General features: G+C 42.1%; 1 protein-coding gene across 1 annotated transcript in view; it reads right to left on the reverse strand.

The window, feature by feature from the left end:
• Positions 1–2,167: 2,167 nt before the first annotated feature.
• The window catches only part of LOC309417453 (putative acyl-CoA dehydrogenase 6), a gene marked incomplete at both ends in the record, with an annotated part of 85,215 nt that continues 72,001 nt past the window's right edge, over positions 2,168–15,381 (reverse strand). The window contains 3 exons of the mRNA XM_082014958.1: positions 2,168–2,258; positions 10,067–10,217; positions 10,376–10,537. Coding sequence (XP_081871084.1) covers positions 2,168–2,258; positions 10,067–10,217; positions 10,376–10,537 — 404 coding nt within the window. The remainder of the gene's footprint in view (positions 2,259–10,066; positions 10,218–10,375; positions 10,538–15,381) is intronic.

Below are 15,381 nucleotides of genomic sequence, written 5' to 3' on the forward strand. Positions count from 1 at the left end.
GTGTATTTTTTTGAAATGGTGCTGCATTTAGGGGGCTATACTTCTGTGGGGAGCACAACTAAAATAAGAAATGGAGGTGTATGCTACGTTCCTTTCATGTTAGATTTCATATATAATGGAAGTGTGACATGTAAGTCAGTTATCTAATACAAAACACTTTTAAACACAATGTGTAATGAGAGCTCAAATTTTTCTAGTTTATTTAATCTTTGACTGTTAAAAAGTCTTAAAGTACTTATAAGAACATGTAATTACTAACACCAAGGTAATGCATCATCTTTATCTGAGAATTGCTAGGCTTGTTAAACAAGTATAGCATTCCCAAAGCTAGTCAATAGGATATAGTTTGCTATCCAAAACTGATGCACTTGTATAATTTTAACAAGACAGTTAAAAAGTACCTGAGATGGTAATTACTGACGTATCTGTTTGATAACTACACTCCCCTGAGAGTTGACCATCTTCTAGAAATACGTTTCTGGCTCTTAAACATGGTACCTGAACAATTTCTAGACTTTTTTCCTGGTTTTTTTTAGCAATCAATCTGCCATACCAATAAATGGAAAGTTTTTAACTACCTAATGTAAAGTAGAAAAATGGGTGGATGCAACTAATTATATGGCAAATACAGTTTCTCTTTGTCCTGAAGAATATGCTAGCATGTCCCCTAAGTCCCGACAGAGCACATACTAGTAAAAATCTTTTACCAGCCCTTCAGATCCTGTATAAAACCAACATGATTTTAATTTTAAATGTCAAACCAGATTAAAAGGTAATTTATGCAGAATAGGAACTAGGTCATCTTCCTTTCCCCCTGCCCTCAGTTCTTAAGTGGTGCAGAGGAGTGGGGGGGGAGTGAATTAGGGGGGAACCTTAAGGCTCTGTCTTTCTGTGTTTCTTCATTTAAGGAAGGTTGTCAGGTTTTTTGTTGTTGTCTAGATAGGGCAGGAAATGGGGAGAAAGCTGAAGCACAAGCAGTATATGAAGCCTCCAAACAACTTTCTGCATCTGTATGTTTGTTAGAAAACACACAAGGGCTTTTTAAATGAAGTACTGAAAGAGAGCTCTGTTAGGCTCTTTTAACATGAACATTCTGAACTGTTGTGTAACTGAAAGTTACATAGTCAGAACTGTGACATATTTCTGTATGTTTTCATGTGATTTTTACAGGATATAGCACAGTTCCTTTTCTTCAATTCCAGTAAAAGGTGGATTTTCAGTTTAAAATCTGAACTGGAATCCTGCAAGTTTGCTTAGAATGGTTAAGGTGGCTTTATATAAAGGTGAAACTGCTTTGAGAATGTTTCACTCAGGGAAGGGGAATGGCAATTGGTGGAAACTGTGCCTTAGAGTTTTCCTCTGCATCTGCAGTTGCTTTACCTGGTCACTTTCTGCTAGAAAGGTATTACTCTGACAGGACTTAAAATTCACAAATAGTTGACAGGATTTCAGGATGCTATAGTATGACCTTGTAGAATTAAATACACCATACAGTGGAGACAGCATTAATTGTAATTTTACGAAGTTGCAGTTAATAGCAGCTATGTAAAAATACTGCAGTTATGATTATTCTTGGTTTTGAAATCTTTTGTACATAACTTTTACACATACTTATATATTGTGTTTCTCAGTTTAATGTAACTTAGACTCTACCTAGCAACCATACAGATTATTTCCAGGTGGAAGGAAATACCATCTTTTAACTATCAAACTGTTAACCTTACAATATCGTGGAAATTCCTTAGAAAATATGTAATCAACACATCCATTTGATTACCAGGACAATTCCACTGAAGCTTTTTTTTGCAGTAATACAGACTGTCTCTTCTGGCTTAAATGGCTTTTTTAGGAAGAGTTTAAGTAACTACACACAATTTTCATATTAGCATGTTTATTTTTAGTATTTTTCTTTAATTATTACACACAAAACATGATACCTTACTGCTGAAGTTCAGGCCTCCAAAAGCTTCGGATACAATTAAACAGTTGTTTGTAGAATTCTGCAAATAAAAATCAACCCCCACCCCCAAACATCCATGACAGAGTGTAGTACAAGTCCAAGTGAACTTGGCAAAGATGACAGAGCTCATTCTGATGATTACTTGCTAAAAGTGAAAGATAGGGAAGGTACTTGTAATTGAGCAGAATTGAGAAGAGTGGAGATGTGTCACTTGCTTGGAAGTGTTTCCATGTATTTGCATATGATGGAAAGCATGGTTTCATCTGTACCACCTCCTATTGACATTAATCTCAAGTCTCTGTAGAAATACAAAGAGTAGATTTAAACATTTGCATGCTATACTGATGGAATAAGTACAGAGCTGTACATACCCATTTATTCTAGGCATTTATTATAGATCTACTTTTATTACATTGAAACCCCTTGTTTACAAAAGTACATATATGGTGTGGACAACTGTGTTGTCAGCACCATAAATACCCTTCTGTGTACAGGGATGTTGCTAATTCAAAATCAAAAGGCTTAAGATATAATTTCAAATGTCCAATTTTCAGATTCTTTCAAAAATAGCCTTAACTTGGTATAACACTGTATTTTCATCTTGAAATAAATTAAAACCTCTCCTAGCATACAGTTGCCCCTGCTTTAAGACCAGCTAGAGCTCCTGCAGCTGAACTCCATACAGACTTCTGTTTAGGTCTTACCACTTTGGACTGGCATATAAAGCATCACAGGCTCTTCCCAAGGTTTTCTGATGGACTGCCTGCTCAAATGACCTACACATTACATACTAACACCAGTTGTCTGCAGAACACCTCATCCACTGCCTCCTCCTGGCAAGATGGTCTGCAGTACTTCCCGCAACATCCCTGCTGTTCCTTTGCCAAAGCTGTAGGTGCCTAAGCCTGCAGTTGAATTTTAGGAGGGGAGGGAGCTTTTGGAGGGCCAGCAGCAGAAAGTGTTGCAGCACTTAACTTTGCAGGAAAAAGAGTGTTAGTCCACCAGTACATGAGGTATTGGAGAATTGTATGGAGAAGGTACAGTTTTCATTCAATTTTTTTAACCAACAACCAACCTGGTCTCCCTAATGGCTATGTAAGATCTGGCATAATCCATATTAGTATTATATAGTATTATAATATAGTATTACACAGAATCATAGAATAGTTTGGGTTGGAAGGAACCTGTGAAGGTCATCTAGTCCAACCCCCCTGCTATGAACAAGGACATCTCGAACTAGATCAGGTTGCTCAGAGCCTTGTCCAACCTGACCTGGAATGTTTCCAGGGATGGGGCATCTACCACCTCTCTGGGCAACCTGTGCCAGTGTTTCACCACCCTCATTGTGAAAAATTTCTTCCTTAGCTGTAGTGGAAATCTACCCTCTTTTATTTTAAAGCCATTACCCCTTGTCCTGTCACAACAGGCCCTGCTAAAAAGTCTGTCCCCATCTTTCTTAGAAGCCCCTTTGAAGTACTGGAAGGCTGCAGTAAAGGTCTCCCCAGAGCCTTCTCTTCTCCAGGCTGAACAACCCCAACTCTCTCAGCCTGTCCTCACAGGAGAGGTGTTCCATCCCTGTGATCATTTTGGTGGCCCTCCTCTGGACCTGCTCCAACAGGTCCATGTCTTTCCTCTGCTGAAGGCTCCAGAGCTGGATGCAGGACTCCATCTGGGGTCTCACAAGAGCAGAGTAAAGTATATAAAGCTTCTCTGCTTTAAAAACGAATGGCTGCTCCAAGCTTACTTACTTTTGATTTGATATTTCTAATCAATCACACTCATTTAAAACCTGCCATTAATATCACTGAGTCATCCCTAACAGTATTGCCTAAGTTCCCTGTGCTAGCCAGATCGCAAACTACTGCAACGTTAAGCAATTACTCTTCTCCTTTGGGGAGAAGAAAAAAAAAAAACCCAAACACAGAAACAGTTCTGCTAAACTACCTCTACTTAATTCAATAATCTCAGGATACCCCACCTTCCTATGGGCCTTGTTGAAGGCAGCAGAGCTGGAACAATGGTAGGTCACTTGGTCTTCGTGCTGCAGTGCTGTCTGCTTTTTCAAGCTGCAGAAGGCCCCTGATGGTGCTTAGCATCTTGCATCTTCACAGCACTGTAGCAACAGCAAGGAATTAATCCCCAGAACTCCTCTGTGATGCTGATAAAAATCCTCCATTTGCAGCAGGAATTCTGGACACATGTAGCTTTTTTATATGAAGTTATAAATAGGCAGTGGTAAGATCTGGCTTCGGTGGTGTGTGAGAGACATTTCAGGTTGTCACATATAAATACATGTTTTAAAAAAACAAAACACCTTTCACATTTGTTTTTGTGTATGTCAATATATGTACATGTGTGTGTCTTTACAAAATTGCTGGTGATTATATTTTTGTCTCCATGGGTGAGATACGGAGTATTTCCTACAGAACCTACAGGCAGGTGACTAATGCCCATCTCTCCCCCCGGGGAGACAGGACAGAAGGTTTCATGTAGTTTAAGAGGATCAAGATGACAAAGGACTAGAATGACTTTAATCTATCGGCCCTCTGCTGGGAAAGAGACTTGCCTTCAGCATAAGAAAACAAAACCACGAGACTAACTATCCTGCCAGGAACTCTGTGAGGAAGCTGGGGAAGGTGACATAGTAAAGTAAGCTTGTATATTAGCTACTTTCTCGAAGTTTATGGTTTGATAGTTTATATTATATCAATGCATTATAGAGCATATAAATATTTTAATATATAAATAGTAGAATTTTATTGCTTTAGGTAGGCTACCCCTGGAATGCTTTTGACCTGGCACAGCCAACACTGCTTTCTGATTTCTCCATCACCTTGTCGCTGCCCCCATGACTGAGCAGCACGTCCTGTGATACCTGCAGCCCTGCTGAGGTGAGCACCGGCCTGTGATGGCTTCAGCCTGACCAAGGACAGTGAGGAACCAGCCTGCAACACACCATACAGTTACGTAAAGGTGTCATTTTGAGGGACCAAACCTCTGGCTGTTTGTTGAATGCTGTTTTCCTTCGAGAGTGGGAATTTGCCTGAGGAAAGAGATAAATCCTGACCATTGTGTTCTGCTCCCCTAAAAACACTCCCTGCAAAGAGTTTAATTTCATTCAGGAAATCCCATGCACCTGAAACATCCACTGTCAATGATAAAACTTACTCTGCTCAACCAAATCAAGAGATGTAAATATTAAAAAGAAATCCACTTTATGGTGGATTAAAAAAACCTATTTCTTCACTGCTGAGTTAAAAAACTGCACTTATGAGGGAGAGTGAGGAGCCCTTTCCTCCCACCAAACAATCCAGATTATTAATAATTTCTAGTGAGGCAGCATAACAAAAAGGACCCTCCACGTCTTCAAATCAAGTTTCCCAGCTCCATAGGTACCATGCCATATAACCTCCCTCAGAAATGTATCAAGCACTGCTTTAAGGAGGGGAAACAAGCTCCCTTTAATCTTGGACTATCCTAATTGGAAGGCTGTCATATAAAGTTGTTCTAATGATTAGGAACTCTCTAATTTGCATCCTGAATGCGTTCCTGAGTAGTACAGTCCTTCAGTTTAACATTCCTCTTTTGGCTGGTGTTGACCCCTCTGCATCCAGAGTGCCAGTCAGCCCTTGTTTTGCACAAGCCAAGCCATGTCCATCACCCTGCCTGTAAATCTTTTGGACTCAGTTATCCTTAAAATCAGGGCTGGCCCTTGCTCCAGTCTGAGCTCTCCCTTGCCTGTCATGTCATTACCCATGAAAGTACCTATCTCACAGCACGCCGAAAACTTTTGACCTTGTAATATGCTATATAGGTGCTGAAGCTGCAGATAATGGCACACTAAATATGTCTTTAGCCTCAAGCTGGTGAAATGTGATGGTGGTTGCATTTGTGCATCCCACTACCATTGACCACCGGCAGCCGAGAAGCCGTGCCGGCTTGGAGAGCCGCTCTACGCTACATTTTCCTCTTGAAAGCCATATGGTGTTTGGATCTAAAAAAGCACTTTTTGTTCACAAACACCCTGAGAGGAGCCTGCTGCGCTACCTATCTTCAATGCAGATGTCTTCACATAACTTTAAAGTCCTGAGAAAATAAACTAAGTCATTTCCTTTCCCATTTCTAGCAGTGGTCAGTGCCGGTCAGATGTAGGGAAGAAAGCAAGTTTTGGTGACTCCAGCTCTGGTTTTCCCTAGCAGCCTGGCTTCACGGCAGCAGTCCCTCCAACATGCTGCTCCCTGCTTCCCTGGTTAGGAGGCCATTGGTAAATCCTTCCCAAGGTTTATGTGGCTCAGCGTATCACTGCTTCCTTTCAGCACAAATTGCACTTGATTACAAAACATTTACCCTTTTTTCTCACAATTTTTGTTTTAAGGTTCGTTACTGGCAAGATTTTTCTCCACAAAATATACTGATATACCCTCAAGTTTAATATTTTGTGCCTTCCTCCATCTTCAGACTCGGCCAGATTGCTTATAGGCTGTCCAAATTAAGCAGCATCTAAAGGAGGCTTTGATCCCGAGGGAGAAGTTTGAGCTGATACCACCCAGCGCAGCAGGTCCCTGGCCAGGCTGGCACAGCCCGGCCACCAGCGGCCGTGCGGGCCAGTTCGCATGGCCCTGCCCGTTTCCCCAAGGGGCACTTTGATGGGACAGCTGAGCAGGAGTGGGCATCGCCTTGGCCTGCTCTGGAGTGTAGCTCCACTTTGAAGTCATTGCTGTACAGTTACCTACTTTGATTTGCCGTATTAGAGCTGGATGCCGTGTGCTTCATCTCCTAAATTCCCTCTCAAGGTATTCATAAAAGTCAACCAAAGGGGAAGGGGTAGAGAGGCATCTGTCCCAAAACCTCTGCAGAAAAAGGTTGAAACTATGGATTTGTTTTCACAGATGACTGAGGAATCATTATTAAGTCTTGTCCCAACAGTTAGCTACTGACTTCAGAGCAAATTGTTTTTGTCAGCAGAAATTGATAGTTTTCTTTTCATTTGGTACAACCATAAATTGTGATAATAACAAAGACAGATTAAAAAACCCAACAGTTGTCTAGGCTCGTTCTAGTTTAGACATGCTTTGTAAAGAATGAAAGAATATAAAAAAATGAAATAAAGAATGCAACAAGAAAGTATTTCAACTGACTTTTTAAACATGTGAGGAATACAAATATAATTAAGAAGGAAACACATTACTTATTCAAAAAAATTCCACTTCAAACTGTATAGAAGTTTGATTTTTATCTATCCTGAATTACAAATAAAACTTCATATTGCAATACCTAGGTGACAGCTGAGGGGGAAAAAAGAAATGTTTTTTTTTTTTCTGCAGCTATCTGCATTTGCAATGCTATTTACACTTTATCTATTTCACATGAGTAGTCAGTATTTTTCTCTACTGCTTTCTCGAGTCTTTCACAATGCAGCAAGTAAAGAAATGACAGCATTCTCCCCATCACACCCCACAAGAGTAAAACTAGTAAGAACTGGCAGCAGTTAGACACAGTGTTTAGTACTTAGAAACAATCTTAATTCAAAAAAACCCAAATTTTTTTAAGACCACCAGACAAATTCTTCATATAACAACTGAAGTGTACATAATTACTATTAGAGTATATAGATCCCTACCTGAAATTTTTTAAAACTCATGTTAGGAAGTCTGAAAAATTGCAGTATGTTTGCTACAAAACGTTTTCCTCCCTCTGATCTCTCACAGCCTGGGGTTTTCATATAGATGGTGGGTTTGTTTAATAACTGATTTTCCCTAAGTCATGATGGCTTTGAGGCATTTCATATAGGGGAAAAGTAAACAAACACAACTCCAGTCTGGCTCTCTCCTTCTCCAGAATCCTGCTAGTAGGGTAAAGTCTGGAAAGTCCACTCTTACCATTTTTTTACATTGGCTTGTATTTTTCTATTAAACCTTTTGATATTTAGGTCAAAACCTTTCTTCAAACCGATTCTCCTTCTTAGAATCCCTACAACTGAAAATGAGACATTTACGTATATAAAATCAGCCCCGTATAGGGACCTACATGGTGAAACAGCAATCTTTTACACATTCTAGAGAATACTGCACCTTAGAAAAGTCAGTTGTTCTACAAAGTTTGAAAGACTAATGATTCAAATGATGGATGTGAATAAATGGCTGACATTTGGCTGACAGTTTTGTGCCGGGTCTGTTTATTATCTCCCCACCAACGCTAGTAACTAAAATTCAAAGATTTCATGCACTAACCATGCATTATGCTGTGTGCTCTCTGAGGAGTAACAGCCTGACGTGTCAAACACTAACATTTCCTTGGAAACTTAGTAAGGATTATGCTACAAAAATCTTTGTACGTTATGGCTAGATGTCATGCTGTGCAGTTATGCCGCTTGCTACTTGACAAGTATCACAGTGACGTGAATGGTTACTCAGACTGCTGTACAAAAAAGAATGGCTTTAGGAGAGTTGCTGCTTTGCTTATCGTTACAGATTAACAGGATTCTGACTTGAACCTGAAATTGCTTATTTAGGTAATACTCTACTTCTCCCTTCCTGGAGCTGATGGTTACTCAATGATGGAATTTTACTGATTCACAGAAAATTTTAGAGTATAGATATCACACCACCTTTAGCCTCATTTATAACAGTGTTTGTTTTAGAGGCAGAAAGATATGTTTCTTTAGCCAGCTGACAGTTATACCAATAGGAAATACTCTGCATTTCTCAGGAAAAATGTGACTGTGCTGGGGTACTTAGAAACCACTCTGGAATTCATGCAAAAAAGCCCTGCCCACAGTTAGCAGTAATATACTGGGGTAGGAAATCTAAAGACAAATCAAAGCTCCATAAAAGCACATACACATTAATCTGTACACATTACTACATGGACAGTAAGCACTTCAAGACAAGGATTCATTTTGTTCAGAGTGCCTACTTGCAGCAGCTTTTAACATCTGCATTATCAGGGACCATGAGCTACTAATAAAGAGGCTGTAAAAAAAAAAAAACCTAGGAAAAAACATCATATTGACAGCTAGCTTAAAACCACCACCATACAGCAGTCTGTACCTTCACGAGAAAATTTCTTGAATCCACAAGACAAAACAGGTTGAGGATCTCTCTGACCTACCACAGTAGCATTCTTATTCATAAAATGCTGTTAGAAATAGAAAAACTAACTCAACCTACTAAAAAGAAACAAGCTTTTTACAGATTTTTTTTTTTTTAGTGTTCTGCTCTCACTTTGCACAGATACATTTACCAAAACTTTCAACTAACTGAAACACTAACTAATTTTGTTAACCTCTGATTAGGCATCCTATATAGATAAGGGCTGAACTGAAACCTGTTACTGCAAGAAAATGTAAGTTCCACTTTGTCCCTTCTACAGAATATAAGACACCAGGGCCAGAATTTTCCCAACAGCTGCCAGGAAAACTGTTTGCTTGGACAGAATTTTGCTCTAAGTAGTTATACAGTAAAATTGCAAAGGCTTGGCATGGGACTTAATTTGCAAACATCTCTTGTACATCTCACGCAGTATCTGCTGTGACTAATCCAGGACCCTAATGGTGAACTCCAGTTCCCCATAACTCCAGTTATGGGGAAAAAGATGAAGCTGATTTTTGTTGATCCCTCGTGGTTCTCAAGAAAGCTGCTGTTTTGCTTTAATTCTGTTCCCGTAAACAAGATTACAAGCAAACAAAGAGCAGAAGGGGGAAAAAACCCGAAATCACTTGTTGGTAAGCTTCCCCTTTTTTGCCTTGTCCTATTGCTTGGTATGTGCCGGAGCACCATCAGGGAAAAGACGGAGTTTACTTCTTTCACCTGACATTCAAGCTAACCTGTGAGTAGTTCAAACTGGACAGCTGTAATGCAAAGCCAAGATTTGGCAAAGGAACAGCCAGCCTACGTCCTGACACTCACACACGTCACCCCAAAGTCAATGGGACTGTGGGTGCCCTGGCACCCACAACGTCCATCAGTGACGCACCGCTCAGCGGAACAATACCATTCATATCAGCTAGGAGCTAGTGCCCTTTTCAGTGGGTGATCTTGTAGCAAGACATTTAAAAGGCCAGATTTCAGTAAAGCTTATTCTTATTTTCACCACTCATTTGCTTACCTGTAAAGCCTGCTCACCAGAACCTCACTGGTGAATCCCATTCCTCCCCAAAACTGGAGACAGCTATCAGTCACTTCACGTGACAGACGACCTGCCTTTAGCTTAGCCATGGAAGCAAATTTTGTCACATCATTGCCTTCCACATAGAGAGCTTAAAAAGAAAGAAAGAAAGAAAAAAGCCCAGTTATACACACAGAGTCAGTGATCACAGCCTGCCTCCTTGGCAATCACCTCCCCATGTTCCTTCAGCCTGACAACGTTTTTTGCGTGAAGAGAAGCACATCTGGGAAGGCAGATGTGGCAGCTCACCAGTGGTGCGGTACAGCAGCGAGCGAAGGAGCTCCAGTTCGGTTGCCAGCTCGGCCAGGCGGAAGTGCACGGCTTGGTTGTGCAGGACGGACTGGTCAAACACCTTCCGCTGGCGAGTGTAGTCAATAGTTTCTTGTATGATAGTTTCCAGCGGTGTCAGAACTTGAAGAAGCAAAGCACAGATCAGGACATCATTTTAGCCAGATATGTTGCTTTTCTTCTTGTTGAAAAAGATTTTTTTTTTTTAACAAGATTTTTTTTTTCACATCGTACAAAAAAATACATTAGGTTTTCTAAAGTAAATTATTCCATATGCTCAGTTTGGGCCGCGGTTTCAATTCTGAAAAAAAGCCTGGTATCCCCTTGCACTTTGAAGACCTCTTTATCCCCATTTCAGCTGAGCCCCAAACCGCCGAAACTCAGAGGAGAGGGAAGGGGGGTGGAGAGGAGGGAAGGAAAGTTAAAGAGAGTGGTATGTAATGGCAAGTGTGTAAACTTTATCCTTAATACCTCATTTGGGGCTCTAGCAAACGCTTGTGGCAACTCCTACCTGTGTCTGAAGGTCTGTTACAACCCTGAAAGAAAATCTGAAGGCAGACAGTGTGCTCACCGAGGGATGCTGTAGAAATGTAAAGTCAAGGAAACTTTGAACGAAAAGGCAGAAACCTATTCAGAGATCAAGGAACGCAAACAGACTGCTTCCTACATCTGCATTCCGTGGTCAGATCCCCGTATAGAAAGGAAGGGGAAAACATTAAGATTCACAGCTACTTTCAGTAAATGCTAAACAGTGCTTCTAATGGAAACAGAATCAAAATAACATACTGCTGGAAGACAGGTGAGGGAGAAGGCAGACAGTGCTTTAAAGCAAGAGAACTAGTTAGCTCCTACTTTGTGAGCAAACTTAGAGACACCATGTTTTAAACAAGAAGACAAGGGCAAAGTTTCTTTTCCAAGGCAAACCAGCCGTGAAGTGAAGGGCGAGGCTCCATCAGTCTCTTGCAGCTTAGCTAGGGTAACAGCAGGTGCTGAATTTGTGGAGAATTTTGTCTGGCAAATGTGGACCCATGTCACTACGGCAAGCAGGAGGGAAATCTGTCTGTGTGAGAAGGGCCACGTTTTCTCTTTTCAAAATATGCATATCCACATCCATTCACATTTAGAATCTAAACCACAAAACTCTGGATCATAGAATAGTTCGTGTTGGAAGTGACCTTTAAAGGGCATGTAGTCCAACCCCACTGCAATAAGCAGGGACATCTTCAACAGGTTGCTCAGAGCCTCATCCAACCTGACCTTGAACGTTTCTGGGGATGGGGCATCTACCACCTCTCTGGGCAACCTGTGCCAGTGTTTCACCACCCTCATTGTGAATCTGAAATGCAAAATACAACCAAGCCCTGGACTACTAAACAATTCCTTTTTGCATCGGTCTGAGCTGCTGGGAGGGAAACGAAACAGTACATGCCAGTGCTAGGAGAGCAGAAGGGAGGTGGGAGAGGTAAGAACAAGGGATTAATCTTGTGTTCGTCTGTCAGAGCAAGGTGCTCCAGCACGGCTTGTGTGGTTCCCAGCATCCAGCACCAGGGAAAGAAGAGACGGGAAAGAGCAAAGAAGAGGCAGGAGCAGGACTGTGTGGGAAGGAACAGAACGGCACCTATTTGGGTCCTGCTTGCAAAAGGACAAAAAATTTTGGCCCATCTCTGCTCAGGCTGTCACCATGCATCAGGGCTGGGAGTGGGGAGCCTGAGAAAACTGCTCTCACAGTGTCTGCCTCCCCGCTTCATTGCCTCCTTCCTGCCCCATGACTCCGCTCATCCATCCTCCTGTTTCCTCAGCTGCCATCACCATCCTTCTGCTTGTTCGTGAAATTCCCATTTGCACACAGAAATAAACAGAGGAAATCTTCTAAGGACAGTCCCTGGCTGCATCCAAAGCAGCATGGCCAGCAGGTCAAGAGAAGTGATTCTGCCCCTCTGCTCTGCTCTGGTGAGACCCCACCTGGAGTCCTGCATCCAGCTCTGGAGCCCTCAGCACAGGAAAGACACGGACCTGTTGGAGCAGGTCCAGAGGGCCACCAAAATGATCAGAGGGATGGAACACCTCTCCTGTGAGGACAGGCTGAGAGAGTTGGGGTTGTTCGGCCTGGAGAACAGAAGGCTCCAGGGAGACCTTATTGTGGCCTTCAATTTATATACTGGAAGGGGGCTTATAAGAAAGACAGAGAGACTTTTTACCAAGGCTTGTAGTGACAGGACAAGGGACGATAGTTTTAAACTGAAAAGAGGGTAGATTTATATTGAACATAAGGAAGAAATTCATTATGATGAGGGTAATGAGACACTGGAACTGGTTGCCCAGAGAAGTTTGTGGATGCTCCATCACTGGAAGTGTTCAAGGTCATGTTTGACGGGCTTTGGGCAAACCGATCTAGTTGAAGATGTCCCTGCTCATTCCAGGGGGGTTGGACGTTACCATCTTTAAAGGTCCCTTCCAACCCACACCATTCTGTGACGCTATGACTACAGGTATTTAGAGCTATGAGCATAGCTCTAATATGGCAAAGCTTGGCTGTGCAGCAAACAGCAATGAAATGCAGCATGTCGTGAATACCACAACTGCCAACAGCCTTGTACAACATAACACCACAATACTTTGCCAGTCATATACGTACAGAGAAATGCCATTCTTAACAGTGAAACTCATTTTCTCTCAGAACTTTTTTTTTGGTGTGTATTTGTTTCTTCTTTTGTCACATAATGTTCTCCACATCCTCAATCTTGGCCCCACAGGTTTCAACTGATGACAGCACATACAGGAAATGTCACTCCAGGGCAGCCTAAGGAACGCGTGGTCTACCACACAGCTGAGAATCATGAAAGCACTTGAAGTTGCCAGAGAGAAAATAATCTTTTCATTGTACCTCCATCCAACTTACATTTTTCCACTGGAAACTTCTGCTGACTGTACAATCACTTTGCCTTGCTATGCCTCCTCTCAAAACAAAAGGAAATCAATATATTTTTATCAGGCTGTGGCTGATCACTCTCTAGTGAGATGTACAGTGAGCTCCAAGCTGCGCAATCTGTCTCCTAAGGATGTGCATTGCCCATGTAAAAGGATCTGTCATCCTGCTTACTGGCCATGACTCAATGCTGCTCATAAAACTGAGACTCCAGGAGAAGATAGAAGTCATTAGAAAAGTGCCATTCTGCTCTCTCACACACACTGAACTCCCTCTTTGCCTCTAAGTTAAGCAATTTGCAAAAAACTGTTTGCTTTCTTGCCATAGCAACATTCTTTTCCTGTGATCAGTGCAACAGGTCCACAAATGGCTGGTGTTACCGAGTGTCACAACATGGGAGAGATACGTGGCAGCTCTTCACTTTCAATGAAGCAAGGAACACTGTGAATTTTACCAATGTCTTTGATAATGCGTCACTCAGAAGGAAAGACCACACCTGTGACAGAATTTTGAAATTCCAGGAAATTAGTTTTCCATTTATATTTTAAATCTGTTTGACTCAAAATTCATTTTAAAAGGAAAAAAAAAAGTGAAGAAGGAAGCCAACTCCCCACACATTCTGAAGTCTGGCCACAAAGAAGATAATTAATGAATAAAGAGAATATTAATAAACGAAGCACATGATACTTGATACTAAAAATACATAAAAACAAAAAAACCCAAACACAACAAAACAGAACAACGGCCGAAAAAAGAAAGGAAGAAAAGAATGGCAGTTCCAAGTTTCAGGAAGCAGTGAAAGTGAGGATGCCAGAACTGGTCCCCGAAGTGTTTAAAAGCAGACTGATGATTTTCAATGTCACGTGAATAGTCGTGAACTCAGAAGGAACAGAAATGTCCTCCTGAGGGCCAGAAGTGAGGACGAGGGTTACACATGCAGACCTTACCACCGGGCTGCTGAAGGTACGTACGTAGTTTTGCACCTCCGAGCCTTCAGCGAAACGCTTGTGGTTGAACGTACGTAAACCCATTTGCAGGATGGGAAGTTAACAGCTCGGTGTCGTGGTGTAACAAACCGCATCCATCAAGCACTCAGCTCCCCTCTGAAGCAGGTCTTGTCCCTGCTCCCCGCGCTTTCATGGGTTTTATATCGGACAGTGGATAAAAGCAAAACCAGAGGGCCCAGCAAGGTACAAGACACTGGCCACCGCGCTGCAGGAGGCAGCTCCCTCTCCACGGTGAGCTTGGTGAGCTCTGAGGCTCTTCCTCCCTGATGTCCCCTGCCTGGCCATGGCGGGGGGGGCAAAGATACCCTTCCCAGACGGCTCATCCAGGGCAAGGGTTTGCCTGCCCCTGCTGTGGTGTTCTGGGCAAAAAGAAGAATTGAAACCTGGTGTCCCACTTCCTGGCAGAGCACGGTGACCGCTGGAGAGTTGTGCAAGGCTGGACAGTACCAAGCTGCCAGTGGTTTTAACAGGAGTGATCTAACCTGCCAGGCTTTGTGTTTTGATGCTGTCAGTGCACGTCACTTTTGCCTGGTGCATGACTAACGCCGCAGGCTACTCTGCTGCCTGGGGAGTATCCTTGTAACCCAGAGTTTCTGATTGTTTTGTTTAACTTGGACTTCAAACTGAGCACAAAAATGCACAATGCACATCCTTGTGTAATCCAACGTGTACACGTTGATTAAAGCAGGACCAGCAGTAGGACCATGTCTCCTCCTTGCCTGAGTCTGCAGTGGCATCCCTTGCAAGTCTAACCTCCTGTTCTTTGCTAAAACTACTGTCACATTTGCTATGTATCTCAGGCTGAACTAAGAATTTTGGCCCAAACCAAAGATTTTTAAAAGCATCTGAACTCTGAAATATTTGGTCTGGGATCAACCCACAACAGGGAGTGATTTTTTTTTATTTAGTCACTGAATCAGGAAATCACTTTTTAGTGTTCCTGATTCCCCAGCCACACACAGACAGTAACAGACAGGGTATGCACAGGAGCATGAATAGGGTGAGAATATTTATACCAGCCCAAAATGTAAAGA

This window comes from Phaethon aethereus (genome assembly GCF_964289735.1).
Source record: "Phaethon aethereus genome assembly, chromosome: 2".
NCBI lineage: Eukaryota > Metazoa > Chordata > Aves > Phaethontiformes > Phaethontidae > Phaethon > Phaethon aethereus.